This window comes from Astyanax mexicanus, chromosome 12 (genome assembly GCF_023375975.1).
Source record: "Astyanax mexicanus isolate ESR-SI-001 chromosome 12, AstMex3_surface, whole genome shotgun sequence".
Taxonomy (NCBI): domain Eukaryota; kingdom Metazoa; phylum Chordata; class Actinopteri; order Characiformes; family Acestrorhamphidae; genus Astyanax; species Astyanax mexicanus.
In genome coordinates, this window is record NC_064419.1 from 27,003,534 (window position 1) to 27,025,396 (window position 21,863).

Here is a 21,863-nt window from a genome sequence, read left to right on the forward strand (position 1 = left end):
TTCATTGTCAGTGGAAGAAGAGAACATTTATCTCTTTCACTGCATTTGTAAATCTAAGCAATAACCAGATGGCAGACAATTCCCATGCTGATGCATGCAAAGCATCAACAAGCTATTAGGTCATATTAAGATTGACAGTCCATATCCAAACTGGGGCACACCTAGATTGTAACCAGATTGATTTTTGATAATCTGGACAGCCAGAAACCACATGAAATCTAATTTTTGGAAATTACAATTGGATTTTTACAGATAAGTTTCAGACATGATGCTCTGTTCGGATTTCAAAAAGTTTAACACGTCACTCACAATAAAGCAAACAACAATCTCATCAAAGTGCAGAGTTCCAAGAAAAGCATTAAAGGTAAACTACTGACGCTGACTACTACAACAATCCATGCAGATTTGTTTGCAATGTCCGGATTAGCAAATCCGATCTGATCATTTACCAATATCAGTGTGGACTTTCATTTCACAATCTCTTAGATCTGAATTGAGAAACAAATCCGCTTTGCCTACAATCTGAATATGTCTGGAGTACTAACAGCATCCTCTTGTGAAGAATCTTATGCTTTGCTAAACTAAACCTTGTTGATTTTCAATTTAAATTTTTCTTTTCATGAATCGTATCCGATTTTTGTTTTTAAAAAAGATCAACATTAACCTTATTTAAAGGATAAGCAGGGTTTTCCTTCTTTATAATAGCACAATGGAGATACAAGACTTTGTAGCATATGGGAACGGCACTCATGATTTTATTTTAAGTGGCAACAAAAATTTGAACAAAAATACTGAACAAAAAAAGCAACATAAAATGGCAAAAATATAGTACAAGACTTGCAAAGAGAAGCGCCTGACATTATACACACAGAGATGTCAAAAGTCATAGGAGAGCTTTATGTAAACTTATTATGAAGTGTTCCCCAATCCTGTATTTAATACTGGTTAGTTGAAAGGTGTTATCTTGTTGATGAGGCTAAACACTGTCAGCATGCTCATGGCAAGGCAATGTGAATAATCAGATGTCTGATAAGGCAGGTTTTTCCTTCAGTACAGTAGCACAATGGGGAGCATGATTTTGTAGCATAGTGGGAATGGCGATTTAAAAAAAATTGGTAACAACAATGTGACCGATAATGAACCAAAACACGCTGGCAAGGTGACATGAATCATCAGTTTGAGTTTAAGGTGTGTGCCAGATGTACAGCACATTCTGTTTCCGAAATTGTGTCCATTTAATTTTACTCAATCCACATTGTCATGTGTGTCTCAGGAATACATCCAAAAAGGCATTAATTATCACCGAGACTGGACAGCCCAGTGGGTGGTAATGTTTGTGACCTGCGGCATCTGGATAAACTGTCCGTACCAACAGACAAGCAACCTTCTATTTTGCAGGTCAGTGCAGCATTTTAATTTGCATGGGATATTAGGGCTGCAAGATATTGAAAAAAAATGTGTTTTTTTTTTTTTTTCGACAATATACATCACGATATTAAACAATAAAGGAACTGTGAGGTCACCAGTCCCGCCCACATCTGCATGCTGTCAGAGATCCAGACCGACGGAAAGCTCAACCGAGCACACAAAACCAAGGAAAACTGCAAAACAACAATAACCGGCCTTTTAATCGGGTATTAAAATGGCCTTTAAAAGGTAATTAAAAGTGTTTTAAAGACGTGATTTCGGCTGTAACTGGAAATATCTAAGCAAAACTTTGCCAGAGTAAGGAGCACAGCTTTCAACAGGCCATCAGCCGCTGCGTTTACAAGCACGTGCCCAGCCATGTGTAGGCCATGCAGTTATTTTGTGTTTACACCCATTCCCCCTACCCTAGGAATATGCCCCAAAAAACGAAATCACTGGATCAATTCAGGTCCTATGTCCCATGTCACTTGGCATGTCAGTGTATATCAAATGCAACATTAAATAAACAGCAAATAAATACATAAAAACAATGGCCAAGAAAAGACAATGACAAAAACTGACACTTGTTTACTGTTGGTCATTTAATGAACACAATTGTAAGAAAATGCCAAAAACAAAACAGCACATGTGCAGCACACACAAACAGAAAAAAAATAAGAAAAGGTGAAAAAAAAAATAAAGATGGCAAAATTAAAGAAACACATAATGAGCTGATGAGAACGCATGAATAAAGCTGAAGACAACACAGCTACTCTATATAGTCTAGATCGTAGTTCGTAGAACCTCCATTGGCCACGTTCAAACATTAATCAGTGGAAAACAGCATTTCTCTGTTTTGTTTGTTTTAACTGACAGAAACACAAATTACACTGTATAAGGAAATAACAAACCCTTTTCCTTAATCTCTGTACAAACATGGATTTCTACAACTCGCTCGCTGTCTCTGCCAAGCATCACTGATTATAATACACTTCCCCACCATCTGCATCTTTCCCGGTCTGCTCTCTTTCTTTGACGGGTAGCTCCAGCTGCTACACTAACCTGACCTACATGCGGTGGTGGTGGCGGCGCACTGAATGTGACTGCTGACCCTGTTATTGAAACACAACAAATCACAACTCCTACTCATCGTGGCCGTCTCTGTTTGCTGGAGCGCTGCACCGATGACGCCGACATGGACGTACCAGCACTCTGATTGGACACGTGAGCCAGTCCAGGAAGGCTGTTGGCCAGCTTAGCCAGGCCACCGTTGGTGAGGAGTTGGTGGATAGCCGTAGTTTTGGTCATTCCGGAGCCGGTGGACACGACAGGGACCGCGCGCACTAGAGTGCCCCCTGCTGGACTGAGAGAGGTCAGCACTTGTCCATGAGGCTGCAACTTCCCTCCTGGAGCCTAGAGAGACAGATAAAGGAAAAAAAAGACAGAGTGATGGAGACTTGTTTGGATTACTACAAACTAGACTGCAGTTGAGGTAGGGCAGGTCCTCTGTAGGACTGTCCTTTAAAGACACCTTGGTCATACAAATGAAACAGGCCACACATCTTAAAACTGCTTTTCATTTCTTAATGGAAAACAAAAAAAAAAAAACTGCTATAGAGGCATTTTTTTACACCATTCTCACCCAATTTTCATGGCTCTATTTCTTTTCTCCTTCTTGTATGTTTGCAGTGCAATGTGGGCAGCCAAAGGCCAGTGAGGACAAATCAATTCCTCGAAATCTCTCCGAATGTCAGCTGTATTTTTTAGCTGTATATGAAGAGTCTTTCGCTTTGGAACACTTCCTAGCCTTGGGCCGTTAACCGACGCTAACGAATTCTACCATGTGAATAAAAGGGTTATTCTAGTTATTTTACTCACTTTCGAGCCCTGTGTTTTTCCATGTACACATTTTTGCATTAAAATGTTGTATTTATACAATCATTCTAAATCTAATTTTTCACTCTATGATGTAATGTGCATCTGGCAGTTCTTTCATTTCAGTTTGAAAGTTTCATTATGAATGGGCTCAACAAAAAGACTTTAAAATTCACAAAGCAGTGTTACAGAGCACCACAGTCAAACCAACAGAGGAAGAACCAAGACTCAAGGTTGTAACTGTATCTGTATTTTTCATGCTATTCAATCTGGGATACCTCCTACTTTGTATTGTGAGTAGGTTTTGTTATAATACCAACTATAAAATGCTAAACAAAATCATGATCATGTATAAAAAATTAAAGGAAGTAGATGGAAAAGCAAACGATTCCAGTACATTGGGGAAAAACATCAATTTACAGTTCAGTTTTGTCCATTACTTACTGAACCTGCTTACAAAAATAATATACAAATTTTAAGCTCCTTGAGTGCCCCCTACAGACCATTAGGCATAACACAATGAACTTGCACAGAAATGAATGCAGAGGCTGGGCATCTGCAGTCTTCAAAAGGTTCAGAGTTTATTAAGCATTAAACTGTGACACATGTTCTTATGTTTAATTTTGCTGTGAAGGTGGCACACTCAACCCTCATTGCATAGATAAGTGAAGATTATAGAAAAGTACAGTTTAAATGACTTTTTAAAATAATTTTGTGTAAAATGCATTTGTATATGGCTTTGAGCAGTACCTGAGTGCTGGAGGGCAGACCTGGTGATTTGGTGTTGATTTCCTGCAGACTGAAGCTCAGACCCTGTAACAGGCTACTGGCAGAGGAAGCTGCATGAATACACAAAGCAGAGACAAAAAGGATCAGAAATATATACTGTGTTTTTCACACTATAAGGCCATCGGTGCAGAATCAATGAACGTCTATTTTTGGGTATAATTTCATACATAAGGCTCACCGGACAAGGCCGCTGGGTGGTGGTGGGTGGTAGCTAATTAAGTAAAGTAAAGCTAAGCTAAGTAAATAAAACTGTAATAAAAAAATATATTTTAAAAGGCGCACGTTGAGGTAAAGTTTTCAGATTTTAAGTGCGCCTTATTGTCCCTGCTCTTAGACACCTGATCCAACTTCAAATTGCACAATTCATAGAAAATGCTGTATAAGAGCAGGGAAGTGGCAGAACAGAACCAGATACAACAGTTTTACATCAGTTACCTTGTGCAGCAGCAGGGGCCTGGACCTGTACTGGAGAGGAAGAGCCAGAGATAACACTGCCCTGCAGGCCGTGGTAGGAACCTCCACTAGAGCCTAGACCTCCAGACACATCCGCCAGAGCACTGGACCTACCAACATACAGCACAAACAGGCCCACATCAATATAACAGCAGAGATCAGAGCTTGATGGAGACAGGCCTGCAGATAAGCTCTGCATTCTTTTACATCAGAGATTTATGTTTGTCAATAAATCTAATGGAAACGGATGGTGAAACGTTCAGGATGTATGATTGTGAATCATTTTTTTAAAACAAGGAGCATATTGGCAAACCGTTACACTGTGTACGTTTTGCTGAGGTCAAAAAGTCTAAAAATGAAACTCAAATCAAATCGAAACTCACCTCTGAGCGGTCAAAAGCCCGGAAAGCTCTTTGGCCCCTGAAACGGTCTGGCCCATGGTGACTGTGAGGGGCTTTCCAGATGCTCCCACTTTAAAGACCAAAACACAAAACACAGAGATGGAATAATTGAGAGCACATGTTAAAACACTCTGCATTCTCAGTCACAGTCCTGCTCAACATTTACAGAGGCTCTAGGAAGTCAAACCCTATTCTCCTTGCCATAGTTGGATAACTATGACTCGTCATTTAAAACAAGACCATAACAGATCTCTAAAACAGGCCAAATTCACAACTCTAAAACTCTTATGCAATTTTGCCTTGTTATACTTTATAAATATAGTTAATATTATTCCTGGTACAGGAACCAGGATTATTAATTGCAGCTTTTGTGACAGTGTACTTGCAAGTGTACTAAGAAGAAAGTGCAAAACTCACTGCATAACTAAACAAAGGAAGATCAGCTCTAGGCTAAAAGCTAAAGCTAGTAGACAGAATCATACACAACTTCTCTCGTCTGTCCCTTATCTGCTCCTGCGAGAGAGAAAAAAAAAAAACCCTACCAAAAACCTTTTTTTTGTTTTTTTTAACACTAAGAAAAAGAATCTATGATACAATATGTAGCTTCGTGAGACGTTGCTAATGTTGTAAACTAGTCAACAAAAGCATATGAGTTTACCCTATATAATATCTTGCAAGCACTCTATAAAAGAAATTACTTTTAGATTCTAAGGTTAAAAATAACAGGGTGGTAAAAACACCTGTTAAAGAATTTCTGTAATTTCTTACTCCATTTTTTTTGCACCTGATCTATTTTACATAATAAAGCTCAGAAACAAAACCCCTCTGGTTGCTTAGCTCCTGGGAGAAAACTTAACATGAGGACTCAGCTGCAGTAGAATTGTTTACTGTAATTTATTGAGGTAACAAACTATGCAAAAAAAAAAAAAAAATCCATTGAGACCCTATCTATAATTCATTATTCACAAGCCAGTCAAAAACACTGCCCATCATTTGTGTTCTACTGGCCGCATAACGGCACACACTGCTTGATTGATGCAGGTGCTCACTTTCTATGTGAGGCAGTTAGGACAAATGCACAGAAACTTTATCATCAGTTTCAGAAGAAAGCTGAATATTAGCTGGTTGTCTTGGTTGCTAATAATGATCATCTACACAAATGACCTTTTCTTCACCCATTGTTAGAAAGCTAGTGAAGAAAGAAATCTGAAATTGAGAAAAACAAACCAACTTCAACGCTCACAAAATGGGGCTCTCTTCACGGCTCAGTAAACATTTTGATTGGCCCATAAATATTAAACAATAAATCTATGGGTGGAGGAGATAATAATGGAATCTGATTCAGAATTCTATGCTGGTAACAGACTTCCCTGTTTAATTAGAATTAGAAACACCCTTTACAGCCAGTGCACAGCAGTACAATGGATTTTAACCCAATCATTTAAGCCATCCATCGCATAGAACACACACACACAAGGCCTACATGATAAGCTGTAGTTTTATCTTTCTGCGATAAACACCTTGTAAGAGCTGTGATAAAATTGTGAAATGTAACAGACAGACAGCGCTCTTAAAACTGCAGACTGTGCTCACATGACGTAATGAGGTTGGAGGCAGAGCGAGGTAAAGGTCCACAGTGAACACACACCACAATACTACTTATCCTGAGAAAATTGAGTGCAGCCGATTGCTGAAAAAGCCTTGAGGAAAATAAAAAAATAAAAAAATTAAAGTTATTGCGTTTACACCGATATTGAGATCTGAAGATACTGTAATTTCCGTGCTATTGAGCACACATGAATGTAAGCCGCACCCACCAAATAAATAAAATAGGTACATATACAGGCCGCACCTGACTATAAGCCAAACAAATAACATTACACAATGTATTATCTAACTGTAACAATACAGCATTTATAAGCAGCAGGTTATAAAAGTAGACAACTGATACGAATCACAGCAGCCCTTTAACAGATCATAAATGGTTTCTTAAACTGGCAGCCCAAGTAATTAGCCTTCCTTTTTATATTTAACATTACAACTTTATTTACATAATATTATGACTTTGAACTACTTTAAATTTACAACGTTATTCTCAAAAGCAACTAGTTTTATTATTAGCGTGCTCTGGTGTACTCTATGTCACTTTTGTCTCTAGGAAAATTCTCATTTGAGCTTTGTGCCGTGCTCTTCATCACGCAGCAGTCCAACCTTTCAAAACTGGTTGCTGATTTTTTTTTTGTGATTCTTTTTGTTTTTCCACACTTCTCCACGCTGTCAGGATCCACTGGCAGACTTGAGCTGCAACTGAAGAGAAAGTGCCTCCCTCCCAGGTGAAGAAAAAGCTGCAACTCCACACTCCCCATCCTCAACTTCCAGTTACCCACTTTTTAACACACAGTATATGATGCTTTTAATTTTTTTACTTCACACATTCCAGCCTGGAAAGTCAGGGAAAAGCACAGGGTCAAGCCGGGAGAGCTCAGTAAACTCTAGTATGGAACCCACAAACCAGTGAATGACAAACACCCAGCAATACCACAGCAACCAGCAAGCAACCACACAGAAACCATATGTTCAAACCTCTAAAAAGAGAACAGGTTCAGGCTATTTGACCCACCTCTACATTAAAAAAAAAAAAAAGTCAAAGCCTAGCCCACCTATTCACAAATAGCTATGATGTCCTCGGCATGAGCCAAAACATGCTTGGTGTGCAAATTCTGCTGCAACAGGTTTCAAACGTAGTCACCCCAGAACTTTTCTATGAACACCTAAAACACCCATTAATTTGCATCCAAGGTCAACCAGACTTAATGAGAGCTAGATGATAGATGATAGGGCTAGGTGATTTAGTTTTATTTATTTGTAGATGTGCCAAACTAGTAATAACAGCATCATTCAGAGTTGTTTTTTTATTATTATTATTTTATTAGAGTTTGTTTTTATTATCCAGGGAGTCAAAACCGCACAAGCACAAAACAACTTGTACAGGTCCCATATAAAACCAAGTTTAAACAGCTCCATTCAAACTCCATTCAAAAGCAGCTTTTATATTTTAACAAGATGCAAAAATAACCTACTTATACTTCAGTTATGGCACAATACAAAATAAGAAAATCACTGCTACATAAGAGATCTTCAGATGTTTCTTAACACTACCACAAGCTCTACTAAGATACCCTCTGGCAGATTATACAAGTAAAAAGTGTAGATCTTTTGGTGAAAAAAAATCACATTAAAAAGTAATTTGATTACTCTCCCAGCCATACTTGTGGTCAGGTGGTTTGTCACAGCATGTACAATCCTGCTTCCTTGCTCATGCACGCACATGAACAGATATTTTACACATTTTTGCTTTAATCTTAATTTTTCTTTAAACCAAACTTTAACCTAAAGAATCTGACAATGGCAGCTTATAAATAAAGCTTTCTCTACCTGAGGGATGTGCATGCTCTTAAAGGGGAGTCTGATTTATTGTTATCTTAATTAGAAGACCTGGATGGGTTTTGAGCACGTTTAGAGATGTTCAGGTTCATGCTATTAGAAAGATTTGGGTGAAACAAAAAACACCCAAAATACTTTTGCTAACCTAATTTGAGGTAAATGGAAGATTTACATGTAAAAGTGAGCTTCTCAAAATAAAGATAATTAATTGGTCAACATCATTACACTTGCTTCAGACAAACCTATGAGTAGATGAGTAGTCTTTATAAAACTTCAATAAAATGATGTGTGATTGTTTAAAATGAAGATAGTTTTATAGTTTTATATGTTGGGGGTAGGGCTGCCACAAACGATTATTTTTATAGTCGACTAATCACCGATTATTTTTTATGATTAGTCGACTAATCGGATCATACGTTAATTGAATATAAAACACAGTTTATCACAATAGAATGCAGCTGCTATTATACAACCAACATTAGATTTCAGCTATATGCTAACTAAAAATAAAAACAATTAAAATCATAGTTCATTAAACCTTTAATGAAATATGCAGCTTGTTGTAACAGACAATTATTTTACTGTTTAGCATAAAGTGTAAACAACTGTGTAAAATAAGGATAAGGCACTGGCATTTATGAAACATCTCAACCGTGAGGTTGTTTGAACTATTATGAAAAAAAAGTATATTAATAAAAAATGCCTCTCTGTCCAGATATTGTGTACATTACCGTACACAGGGCAGCGGTCTGCACAGATCTGATTGGCAGAGGAGAGCGTTTGGTGATTTTACACCACACATGACTGATCTGTGAGTTTACTGCACCGAAAAGCACTGAAAACAGAAGCCACTGTCAGAATGAAATCCTTCTCTGTAGTTTATCGCTTTGGGACGGCATTTGTGACAACGTCTGGGTCCGGATCCGGATCGCGGTCCGCCTATTAGTGACCTCTGTTTTAAAGCTATCAAGATGAGTAAGTTAAGTACTAAGTTAACGCTCTGTTTACGCTAATTTTAGCAGCTAAATAGCAATTTAGCTTCTTCGTCATTTAATCAGCCACAACATGCCTCCTTTTCAGGTGCTCGTGCATCGCGGTTGTGCTGCCGAGGAAGGCAAGTTCTTCATTGCAGATATTGCATTGCACGCGTTTCACTTTTATTTTCTTGGTAATCCCACACTTTTGAGTTCTGTAGCGGGGAAGCCATGAAACCAGAGCCTGTCTGTATAATGTCCTGAGATGTCGTCCTACCTACCCCGGTTTCCACTACTGCGCATGTGCGTCCAGGACAGAAAGGCAGTCGCAGCAGTTTGGAGAGAAAAACAAAGAAGAAAAAAAAAACGACTAATCGACTATTAAATTAGTCGTCGACTATTTTAATAGTCGACTAATCGTGGCAGCCCTAGTTGGGGGTACAGAAAAGTGTGTACCCCTCTTTCAGGACAATAGCAGCTCAAGGGTTTTGTGAACAAGGCCTTTAATTTACCTTCTTGGCATGTGGAGGTGCCCGTGGCCCCTGCTGTTTCACCGTGGGAGACTATAGTGACTTTGATCTTGGCCCGTTTGGAGGATTTGCTGGGTGTGGGGCTGGGCGTCTGTCTTCTCTTCATGTGGAGCCGCAGGTCGTCTCGCTCTAGACTGTCTGCTTGCTCGCCCGACACCGGAACTGTCAAACAGAGAGTGCAAAAAAAGATCAGCGAGGCTGAAGGGGAGTAGTGGCCTATAAATCAGCAGGTTTTACACGGGCAGTGTAAACGATAGCGAGAAGACACAGGTTTCTCTACCTTAAAATGAAACAAACTTGATTAATTTGGCAGCGACTTTAAATGCAAGTAAACAGTTTAGCCAGGTTTGGGATTACAGGGCCAAAAATAACATGTAATAGAAACTAAGATATTTTTAATGGCACAGACAAAATGAAAATATAAACAGAATAATGATGCCATTAAAGTCTTTTAGGAAAGCAAGGTACTAGTCAAAATATTAAATTACACAAAAACAATCACCTAAATTTAACCCCAGAAATTTAAGTGTCTAGACTGTTTATCTTTACTACAGCTTCCATTATTATCAGGACACTAATTTGTCCTGCAGAAACTCTTAAAATTCTCCCTATCCATATAATCGTTCACACTTTTTATTATGGATGCATGGTATGAACAAAATTGTGATAAGATTTCCTAATATCAGTACTGATAAGATTCTAAATGAATTTAATCTTCTCAAAAGGTTTTCAGCACATGGCTTTGCTCCACACCTTTTTCACCAGGTTAACCCTTCTATTATGGTATGGGTCAAATTGACTCATTTTAAAGTTTGAAGATCTATTAAAAATGGTTAAAAGTTATAATGGTTCATCTCACATATTTGCAACCAACCACTGCAAAAAAACAAAACTAAAAATTGCAATGCAATGTAATTTGATTTGTAATAACGTAAAAGTTATAAAGCAGTGAAACATTTAAAAAAAGTTTGAACATGTATTTTTTTAATGAAAAAAAAAGTAAATTATCCTAATTGAACCACTACCTGTTAAGAGATAAGGAACACTATTGCACTAAATATTGATAGAATAATAAGCAATAGAGTTAGTAGTGAAATATTCACACTGCTTGTTAGGATTTTGTTCAGACATCTTTTGGATGATTAGACACCATTGCTGAACATAATGAGGTTTAAGAAGTAGTTTGGTGTGAGCGTTCAATGTGGACCTCTACTTCAATCTACCTCGCTCTGCCTCCAGCCTACTTAGGTCACATGACCAGAGTCTGCAGCATGAAAAGCTCCCTCTGTTGTTGCAAATGGGCAATGCAGTCTGCTGTTATTCAGACAATTATAGCGGCTCCTTTCATGTGTTTATCAGGAAAACTGATAACTCTGTATGATGTTTAGATCTGAACACTGGTGGTGGGTCAGTGCTATGCTCTGAGGACAGTCACAGTTTCAGCAGTTTGATACAATCAAAAGTTCTTCCAGCTGTCGGTTTGCTTTCCTCAGTAAGAGCTTATTGATCACATCCTTTCAGATCTACAGCACTAAGTGGGCACAGTGGATGAAGACAAAAACAGACCTGTAGATCTGAAGTGAGAGCGGAGCTTGATGCTCTCCTCTCTCAAAGAACTTTAAGTGCCATTTATCCAATAGGGCAGCTGGGTAGTCTATCAGGACTTCCAAAACTTTTTGAAGTTTGGGAACGCTTGTTTATTTTCTCTTTTTTTGACTTTCTCTCATATCAGTCTTCTCAGAAATAACACTTAATGGCAGTTGTGACTGGAAATTAAATTTTAAAAAGGGTATGTTTTACTTCTAGTTAGTTTGTAAGGGATGCCCCATGTGTTTTGTAGAAATGTAAAGACCTATCAGTTTTCCATGTAGGAATTTTGCATCGTCTCTTAAGATAAAAAAGTTTTACCGCCTTTTTGAAGAAAGGGGGGGGGGGGGGGGGGAAACGAAAAAAACAAAATAACAACTGTGACAACTGCACTTAGTAGCTAAGTGTCGCAAGAAGTGTTTGCAAGCTTGGCTATGTTCTGATATCATATCAAGTTAATGGTGTTAAAAGTTTTGTTTTTGCTTCCTCCATGAGACTAGTTAGTTTTACCCATTCTACAAATATATGCTAGCTTTAATAGGGTTCTGATTTGGTGGTATAACATACATTTGGTTTAAAAAATGCAGGAAGAAATTGTACATTATTCATGTAAATGCTGTACCATGTGTGCTACTTGTGAAGCATACAACACACTCTGTACAGTGAAATACTGCAGTAACTACTGCATTTTGAGACTGTATGAAAAAAGTGAATACTGCCCAATCGTACTAGAATTTAATGAATAAGGGAGAGGTCCAAGTAGAAAAACCTAATAAATTTTAGAACTTGAGCTCCAGAGGACAAAAAAAAACCTAAATAAAACCTATTGGGCAAAATGTTACTAATCTCAAGCAGATGCAGGTTAAAAACAAAGAAAGAAAGGAAAGCTTTCACAAAAGAAAGTTAGTTTGAGTATAAAATAGTACAGTATGTGAATGTTTTCCAGATCTGCTGCTACTGTTAAACAATAGCAAATGGGATCCAATGAAACGTCATCTTCCTTTCATTAGACATGGCAAAGGACATGCTGACTTCAAAGAGCCTACAAACAGATGTATTTCACCGTCTTAAGATGGAGGACGTAAAGAAAGAAGGGAAAATGCAGGACAAGTGGCACAGAGTAAGAAAGAAAAAGAGAGAGAAAAGACATACTTACCAAACAGACAGGATGGGCTGCCAGGAGGAATGCTCTTCCTCACCAGCATGTTCTGTTTCATAAACGCAGCGAACTGAGCTGCAGCGGATGGAAGACAGAGACGGACACAGTGAAGGGGGAAAGGGAAAAGGACAGGAAAGAAAAGAGACACACATGCACACTAGAGGAAGAGCTGGGATGCACTAAAATGGGTTTAAATCTAAAGAGGAGGGGGAAAGCATGTGCAACATGGTTAATGCTCTAAAACTAGTTCAAGATCTATTTCACAAACACTCGAGGCTAAGCCTAATCACAACACAAGATGAAATTGACAGTTAAGAGTGTGTGTGTGTAAGAGAGAGAGAGAGAGAGAGAGAAAAAATATACACATCTGGAGAATGTGTGTGTGCGCAATGTGAGAGTGTAATATGAAACTGCCCCCTTTGTGTTTAAACCCTGACCACTAGATAGCAGTGCTGTACTCTGTCTGTGACTGAATACATGTGATAGTGATTTTTATACTAGGACAGCATGTAGGTATATACAAAAACAAAATAAATAAATATATAAATTATAGTCCCTGTATCGTTTATAATTAATTAGTGTCATTTGAACTGCCTTTCAGTTGGTAACGATATAAAATGCTGCAGGATATAAAAGTACCAGGCTACTCTAATATACACAGGATATGGCACTGAATGACAAAAGTGACACAGAGATATTTATTGTATATTGCCATTCAGTAAAAATATATAAATATTTTTATTTTATCCATATCACCCAGCCCTGCAAAGGGTCTTCATGTCCACAAGGCTGCAAATACAGCAATTTTGCACCCATTTATAACTATTTAAACCCACTGATTAACCTGAATCTACGTGTAATATCAATGGAAAAATATGTTTGAGCACTGTTTTGACTACAAAACAGATAAAGAAAAAATCAGCTGGGGCTTTATTATTTCTAATAAAGCAGGTCTGTCAGTTATTCCTTTAGTTTCTATGTATGTGAACGCTTTATATTCAACCCACCTTGAGCTTGTTTGTGTGTGAGCACAGTTCCAGAGCGCTGCATGTGGGTCTTGAGCAGCTGGGTAGCAGTAATGAGGCTGGACTTCTGGGCTGGAGACAAACCAGTCGTCTTGGGCTTAGGACTGGGACTGGCTGTGGGACTACTGCACACGCTGGACATGTCCTACAGGAACATGAGAAACAAAAATCCAAATCTTTAATTATTTCCTAGCATCTACACTTAATTACCTTACCTCTTCTCTTGTAAAGCTGCCACCTCTTAAAAAGTTTTTTTTGTGTGACAGGAGTGGACACACGTTAAACGCCATGGAGAGGAGTATACAAACTGAATTACGAGCTGCATTCTTCAGTTTACGCAGGAGATAGCAAAATCATGAGACACAACACTAGTTCCTGTCCCATGACATGGCATGTCAGCGTAAAAATACATGTTGCATACATAATGTAATATATAATTTGCATACTATGCATAATAACAATAATTTTATAAGAACAATGTCTTTATTCCAAATCATTACCAGCTCAAACTGATCTAACCTCAGACCCTGAGGGTGAGATGGGGACACGAATAGCAGGCGAGGATGGTCGTGATCTCTCTGCATCAAAAGGCAACTCCCGTCTGGGTTTCTTCTTCTTCTCTGTGTCGAGGTCACGTGTTTCTCCTGTAGCGTGACCTGGGTTTTCTACTCGTGTCAGGATTCCCGTCAAGAAGTCCACTATCTCATCCTGAAGGACAGAAAAGCATGACCAATTTAACCAAAGTTTCATTAAATAACCTTATTAACAATAGGCTTAATATTACCTTTCTGTGAAACACTTTACCACAAATAGGCCCCTTAGTAGGATTGAAAACACATACAGCTCTGGAACAAAATAAGAGACCACTTCAGTTTCTGAATAAGTTTTTGCTATTTATAGGTATATCCCAAATTCCAAATAAAAATAGTAATTTTGAGCATTTATTTGCAGAAAAAGAGAAATGGCTGAAATAACACAAAAAGATGCAGAGCTATTAGGCCTCATAAAATACAAAGAAAACAAGTTCATATTTATAAAGTTTTAAAGGTTCTTAAATCAGTATTTGTTGGAATAACCCTGGTTTTTAATCACAGTTTTCATGAATCTTGGCATGTTCTCCTCCACCAGTCTTACACACTGCTTTTGGAAAACGTTATACCACACCTGGTACAGAAATTCAAGCAGTTCAGTTTGGTTTGATGGCTTGTGATCATCCATCTTCTTCTTGATTATATTCCAGAGGTTTTCAAATTTATCAAAATCAAACAAACTTATCATTTTTAAGTGGTCTCTTATTTATTCCCAGAGCTGTATAATGAAAGTTATAGATTGACCTGAATCAATTTGAAAGGTTGTATATGAGATAAATTATTCTTATATGACAAATGAAAACACTATCCAATAGTGTACATAGTATGCCAGTATAATTGAGGTTGGGCCAAAATTCCTATTTATTTTTCTTTCAAATGAAAAATGAGAATTAATAAGAGAGCAAAATGTTTTCTAAATAATCTCAGTAACTTCAAATTACAAAAGAGATTTTTTCCAGTAGAGATGTGCACCTGAATACATCGATCCACCATGGTCTGCGTCAGACCCTCAGTCTTCATCTTAGATGAGCTGATCCTGCAGTAAGGAAGAAACAGTAAAAACAACAACTTCACAAACAAAGATCAAAGCTGCTCAGTGTTAACCAGTATTTAGACAGGATTAGTTTCACATGGGCGGAGTAAATGTTTCCAAATGAGCAGCACCGAATACAAAATCAAATTAAAAATTCACTCCTTGCCATTACATCAAAGTAGCTACATACACACACAGTGCAGTCGGCTGCATAAGGGAAAATCAGGTACAAACATATCAATGGAATAAGTCTGTGTATCTACAGATTTTGCTAAATTTATAGGTATAAAACTATGTTGTTCCAGAAATGACTACAATCAAAGATCACTGATATAATGGTAATATTAAAAACACAATAATCCAATTTTACAACTTCATAAAGCAATGGATTTTGAACTATTAGGAATTTTCAGACATGGACATTGAAATATTAAAATCTGTAAATATCTCAAATAAATAAATGTACACATTTGTAAATCAGTTGAGGTGCGTTACTGAGCTGATCAATCTAAGTAAACACCACTGACAATATCTAGTCTGACAAAGTGATTGAGGTCATGTTCATATATTGTATAAAAATAATTACCGAAACATACCTAAAACTATTTTTATTGTCTGGAGATGTTCACACAATATAAAAAATAATATCTATTAATAGTCAATATCTAATGTCTCTTGAAATTCTGCAGAAAGCTTAGAGCAGTCAACTAAAATGAGAGGTTTATTTTACAGGTAATGAGGTAATTTTACTTGATTGCGTCTTTAATCCACCCGCATTATTTCTTCACAAAACATATATGTTATTTCTCAAGAAAACAAATTATTTACCAATCATTTGAAAAGGTGAAATCATTTGATTATGAGTAAGTTAGACACGCACACAGACCTGAGATTGTCATCAGCCCCTCCAACCACCACCATGCTGTTATCTGCTCGGATCTTCTCCCTGAACTCCTCCATGTTCTCCATGCCACACTGCAGAGCATTCTGCCCCACCACAAACAGCACAGGAGTCTTCATGTCCAACAGCGGGTCATCCACGTCCTGATCAACAGAAACACACAGCGGTTACTTGTAAAAGTGCTCAACACGTTTAATTCTATATTCTGATTTGTACGTTCTCATTTAAAAAAGTGTGTAGTTTGACATTATCTACAGAGTATGCAATAGGGATGTGCCATATATTGTAAACAATAATACAATACATAACAAAACAATATTTGAAACAAAAAAATAAAACAGCATTATTAAATCATTACTATGTCTATTTTGTATAATTATGTTTGCATATACATGCATGTTTGTTTATATACATGCTGTAAATATATGTAATATGCAGTTGTTGGGTTATGTTGTTGTTGGGTTATGTTGTAGTTGCGGTTTTTTTTGGTTATATTATGTATTCTTGATAAGTTAGTTTGTGGCAGTAGAATATTTTATATCTATATATATATTTTTCAACAATTTGTTATATCACCAAAAATATTGTTATGGCAAAAATAACCTGAAACACGGATAAAATGTTACGGTAAGGATGCCCCGATCACAGAGTCTAAATCATTTGATTTTGAGTGTCTGCCGATACGGAGTCCCAAACCAATACTTTGGCAATGCAGTAAAAAAAAAAAAAAAAAAAAGAAACATCCAAGTTGCCTGTTTATATTTTTCCTCTTTTGCACTTTCTATTTGCAATATTTAAAAATACTATTAATTTATACAGCCACCCTAAATCCCACATTATACATTTTACATTCTTTAAAACACTGCTGAATCCTCTCAGAGTTAAACACAGAGAGAAAAAGCTGATCCAAATCAACACTCTGCATCTGAATCTTCACAGTGTACTCAGTCTTACCCCTCTGGGTCCACTGACTGTTTGTAGAGGGAAGCCCAGACACACAACAGCAGTCACGTATTCCATTAGGGACACCTGCATAAACCGAGTACAGTAATTAATTCACACACCAGGCAAGAAGAAGTGTTCACTAAATCATAAGCCAAGGGACTTACGTGGCAGGCGATCAGCGCACCGACATTCCAGCCCACCAGGATGATGGGTTTGTGGGGTAAGTGACTATGAACCTGGAAACAATATCAAAGCCAATTAATGACTAATAAAACAATCACTGAGGTGATTGATATATTTTTATCATTTATACACTCTCTACTGATTTGTTTAGAACTAATACACATTCCTAAGATTTATTTGCTACCCCCCCCCCCCCCCCCCTCCCCTTTTGATCAGTAAACATGCATGTGGGCAAAATCTCACCTCAATGACCTTCCCTCGGACCGTGCCGACCATGTGCTCCAGACACTGAGTGATGCCCAAGTTAGATCCATTGCCTACATGGGTGTTTATGGGGATGACCTGAAACAGAAGAGCAATATGGTTCAGTTTTTTATTTATTATTATTTTTTTCATTTAATTCTTAATGTTTAATGCAGCTGAATGATGCTGCACACATTGTGATCATTCATAATTAAATTTAGGATTTTTCTTTTTTATAAATGCTGGTAGTTCAATGTATTTTTTGGGAGGGAACAGTAGTAATGGTTTACAGTGGTTTAGGTCGGGCAGACTAGAACCTTTACACTGTATTATAATATCATCTCAGGGCAGTTTTGCTTTTTAAATGTCGAATTTTGTAATGTGCTGCGTTACTGAGTTTAAAGTTTAACTTGAAATTGATTAAATATTTATGTAGACTTCGGAGCCTCAAGTTTAGGGGTGAACCGTTTATTCGAGAAATTCGAGTTACTCAATTTAAAAAAAAAGTGCTGTGGAGTGCTGATTATTAGGAATACTGTCTTATGTGTGTGGTTAGTTTTTATTACAAAGAAGACAAACTCTAAACTTAATACAGGCTTTATGTAAGCAGTAAACACAGCGCTGTGGAGTTCAGAAAATAAACAAATAAGTTAGCTACGCTAAAGTTACTTTAGCCGGAATACATGGCCATGAACTTACTATATTATTTCATTTAGTATTAGTTAGGTCTATTATTTATATCTGAATAGTGTAAAACGTAAATAAACAAAAAAACACAACATTTGTAATACTTTTGTTGTCACAATTATTCCACAGGTCTTGATATATTTTGGAGAACATCCCCTGTCCAAGAAGGAGAATCCAATGACTCGGTGGGAAAAGAATGCAGTGCTCTTATCCAAACTGCCAGAACTGGCAACGTCTCGGCTGTCGAGAAGTTAAGATGCACAACATAAAGCCTGTGTTATTGATTAATGCCCTATATTTTTGATACTTGCAAGAAATCCTAGGATGATAATAATTTAACTTAAATAAACTTAAATGTTTAATTTATTAAATTATTAATTACTAAATTATTACTTGTGGTATTTATGTCTAATTTGTGTTTTATTTATTTCTATTTGTGTTTGCAATTTGGAAATGTATGCTGTGAATTAAAAAATTAAACCAACTGGTCATTCATTATTAAGTGAAATTTCTTGTTTTCTCGTGTATTTTTAATAGTTTTTTTATGCAAGCAAATATGTTTTATCAGATTACTCGATTAATTGAATTGATTTTTCAGTAGAATACTCGATTACTAAAATAATGGAGCTGCTGCAGCCCTACTCAAGTTGCAAAAATGTTGTAAAGGTTGTAATAAAGTAATGGAACAATAAAAAGTCAGAATTAATTAAAAGAAGAGAAGAGAAGAGAGAGGAAATGAATGTTTGTGATAACTTGCCTTCCCCAAGCAGGAGAGCTGCGACTGCCAGAATCTCATTCGCCGAGAGGTAGAGATGGAAGGGAGAGTCGGTGCAGATGGGCAAATCAGGATCAGAGGAGAACCAGGAAGTTTACTCTAAAAATACCACATAAAAAAAATAAGATTAGCAGCTGATCACATCGAAATACATTAAATATGTATGTAAAAATATATACTCTAGGAATGTAAAAAAGTATTAATGATGGGCTCTAACAGACAATACAGTTACTGGGAAAGTTATGACAAAAGTAACTGTATAAATAATAATTTCACCTACAGGCTTATTCTGGGAGAGCACACCCACAGCTGGATCCCACGGGCGTTTCAGCAGCAGGGAAAGAGCCTCAGACCCTGATGCGCCCGTTTTAGAGGAGGAGGATTGAAGCATCCGGTCAATTAGAGATGGAACCTAATGGAACACGGGTGATAAATTAGGGTATCACAAACAACTTCTACATTGCAGCAAAGCAATCAGGCACAAAAAAACAAAATGTATCCCCAGAAACGTAGTTCATTGTCTGTTTAAACCCCTACCACTAGAGAGCAGTGTTGTGACTTCAGAAGCCACTATTCTAACTGCGGATAAATTAAATCTTACAGCTTTTACAGGTCATGAAGTTTTTTTACAATGACAATGATTTCCTAAAATTTGAATTAATATATTGATCTATGTCCCCTTCATCACGATGCATATCATACAGTCAGGTTCTTGCCCATATCCAGGCATAATTCTGAAAAGGCTTACCTTGCTTTTAAGTGTCTGCAGAACATCTAGGTAGGCAGCCAGCAGAGTCAGGCTGAGAGACTCCACCATGGTGCTGTGGAGCCACTGGGTCAGCTTGGTGTCCCAGTTTACACTCGCCAGTGCGTGTCGAACCTTATGAGCACATTTGTCTACAGCAATTCTGCGTAAGACAGGCTCATTACCGGCCTGAAGGAGAAAACAGGAGGTTAGGCATATTTAAACGTGTTCTGTTGTGTATATAATACAAAAGGGTTCACATGTAGAGTGCTTTTAAGCAAAATAAGAAGCAATAAGGGACATTTTCATTATAAAGAGCATTTAATAACAGCGCAAGAAATCCAATGGAGATATTCATGCAAAACAAAATCTACACTACTCTGGTGATTTATATTTTTAATATTGCTTTACTACAGCTTGATGATCTGAGGGAAACTCACACATTCATTGGCCAGCCTAGCCAGTCTCTCAGCCTGAAGAGCCTTTAAAACTTTATTAAACAGCTTGTTTTGAGCCATGGTCCATCCAGTCCTACAGAGACACAGATGAAGAGAAGCCTTATTAATACACCAATCTGTGATAAAAAAAAAAATACATACACACATATATATATATATATATATATTAATACACCAATCTGTGATAAAAAAAAAAAAATACATACACACACATATATATATATATATATATATATATATATATATATGAAAAGATGAACAATATCAGTTTCTCAGACAGGGAATGAGCCTATTATTCTTTTAATGGAAAATCTGCATTCAAAATGCTGTGTAGTCCAAAACTAGGTTTAATTTTACTTTGGGAACCTGCACCAACAACAGGCTTGAATCATACTAAAGACAACAGCTGCGTCCCAATTGCATACTACACAATAATATTACATAATATATTATATATTAGGTATTATATAATAATCATTATTACTATTTATCAATATTGGAGCTTAGATTTTCTGCCCAAACCTGACCGAGATTTCCCACCACTTGGTTCGGGCTCAAGAAAATAGTCTGTGACGTAGGCGACTGTTTTTTATTGCTAGATTTATTTTATATAAAGCTATGGTGTGGTAATTACAATATTGCCAAGTAACAAATCAAACTGTTTTTAACACCATCACTAACGTTGGGTATACACTGTATGACAAGTTTTGGAACCCTTCTTTAATTTTACAACATACATCATCACATAAAATAAAAAAGCTACTATGGATGACCCTATAAAATCCTTAACAGGTAATGTCCTAATAAAAAAAAAATAATAATGCTGCTGGGAACTTGGTCTTCGGTATACCTATTCCTGCGCCTGATTTAAACACGCAAACACTAACATCAGGTTAATTACACCCATAAAATCCCTTACTCCCATCACTATCGTCGGATGAAAATCAACTGAATGCATGCCTCTTGAAAAAAAAATATATAGATGGTAGGGGTGTCACGATCTCGATATTTTATCGAAATCGCATCGAAATGAAGTCACGATCTCGAGTATCGAAGTCAAAAAGAGGATCGACGATCCCTCCCGCGCGCGCTACGCAAATAGCGCAGCGCGCTACACAAATGGCGCGGCACCAACACAGCGCATCCTATTCATTTAAATAGAGATAGCCACTGCATGAGCGCAGTCGGCGGGAGTGTGATCACTGTTTTTATCTGTCCAACGGGGGAGGGGGGGAGGGGGGGCGGTGGTTGGGCGCGCAGGTTTTGTATCTGTATCTAACGGAGGGGTGGGTGCGCGCAGGTGAGAGCGTGTGAACTCGCTGAAATGCGTGTGTCAGTGTGACTTGAGAACACTGACTATAGATCACAGTGAGGTGGATTAAAAATCTTAAACTTATAATTGACTACACCTGTTGCTTTCCATTGAATTAAAAAAACATCTTTCTCTCAGATAAAGTAAACACAAGCGTGTTTCTGACTAAAATAAAAGCTTTTCAGGAGAGATATAAGTTATGTGTAAATATTTATAAGACAATACCCACATCACTTATCTAACCAGCCTGTACTGATTTCTGCCCCCCAATAATGCTTTCAATAACCTCTTGTAACCCCTGGGAGCCAGGGGTTACACTCTAATAGCCTTTAATAGTCTTCAGTAGC

General features: G+C 37.4%; 1 protein-coding gene across 4 annotated transcripts in view; it reads right to left on the minus strand.

Annotated features, from left to right (window-relative positions):
- kansl3 (KAT8 regulatory NSL complex subunit 3) overlaps positions 1–21,863 on the minus strand; it is a 30,429-nt gene that overhangs the window by 4,026 nt on the left and 4,540 nt on the right. Inside the window, exons 4-20 of one of the 4 annotated variants that reach the window (XM_022671122.2) lie at positions 20,187–20,277; positions 19,750–19,935; positions 19,282–19,413; positions 18,984–19,100; positions 17,540–17,638; positions 17,278–17,349; positions 17,123–17,197; positions 16,148–16,311; positions 15,207–15,270; positions 14,164–14,352; positions 13,627–13,789; positions 12,617–12,694; positions 9,856–10,035; positions 4,908–4,995; positions 4,507–4,634; positions 4,033–4,121; positions 2,613–2,820 (exon numbers count right to left, since the gene is read on the minus strand). In XM_022671122.2, the coding sequence (XP_022526843.2) occupies positions 2,613–2,820; positions 4,033–4,121; positions 4,507–4,634; positions 4,908–4,995; positions 9,856–10,035; positions 12,617–12,694; positions 13,627–13,789; positions 14,164–14,352; positions 15,207–15,270; positions 16,148–16,311; positions 17,123–17,197; positions 17,278–17,349; positions 17,540–17,638; positions 18,984–19,100; positions 19,282–19,413; positions 19,750–19,935; positions 20,187–20,277 (2,123 nt within the window). The remainder of the gene's footprint in view (positions 1–2,612; positions 2,821–4,032; positions 4,122–4,506; positions 4,635–4,907; positions 4,996–9,855; positions 10,036–12,616; positions 12,695–13,626; positions 13,790–14,163; positions 14,353–15,206; positions 15,271–16,147; positions 16,312–17,122; positions 17,198–17,277; positions 17,350–17,539; positions 17,639–18,983; positions 19,101–19,281; positions 19,414–19,749; positions 19,936–20,186; positions 20,278–21,863) is intronic. The other 3 variants (XM_007234762.4, XM_022671123.2, XM_015601709.3) reach the window with 3 other exon arrangements.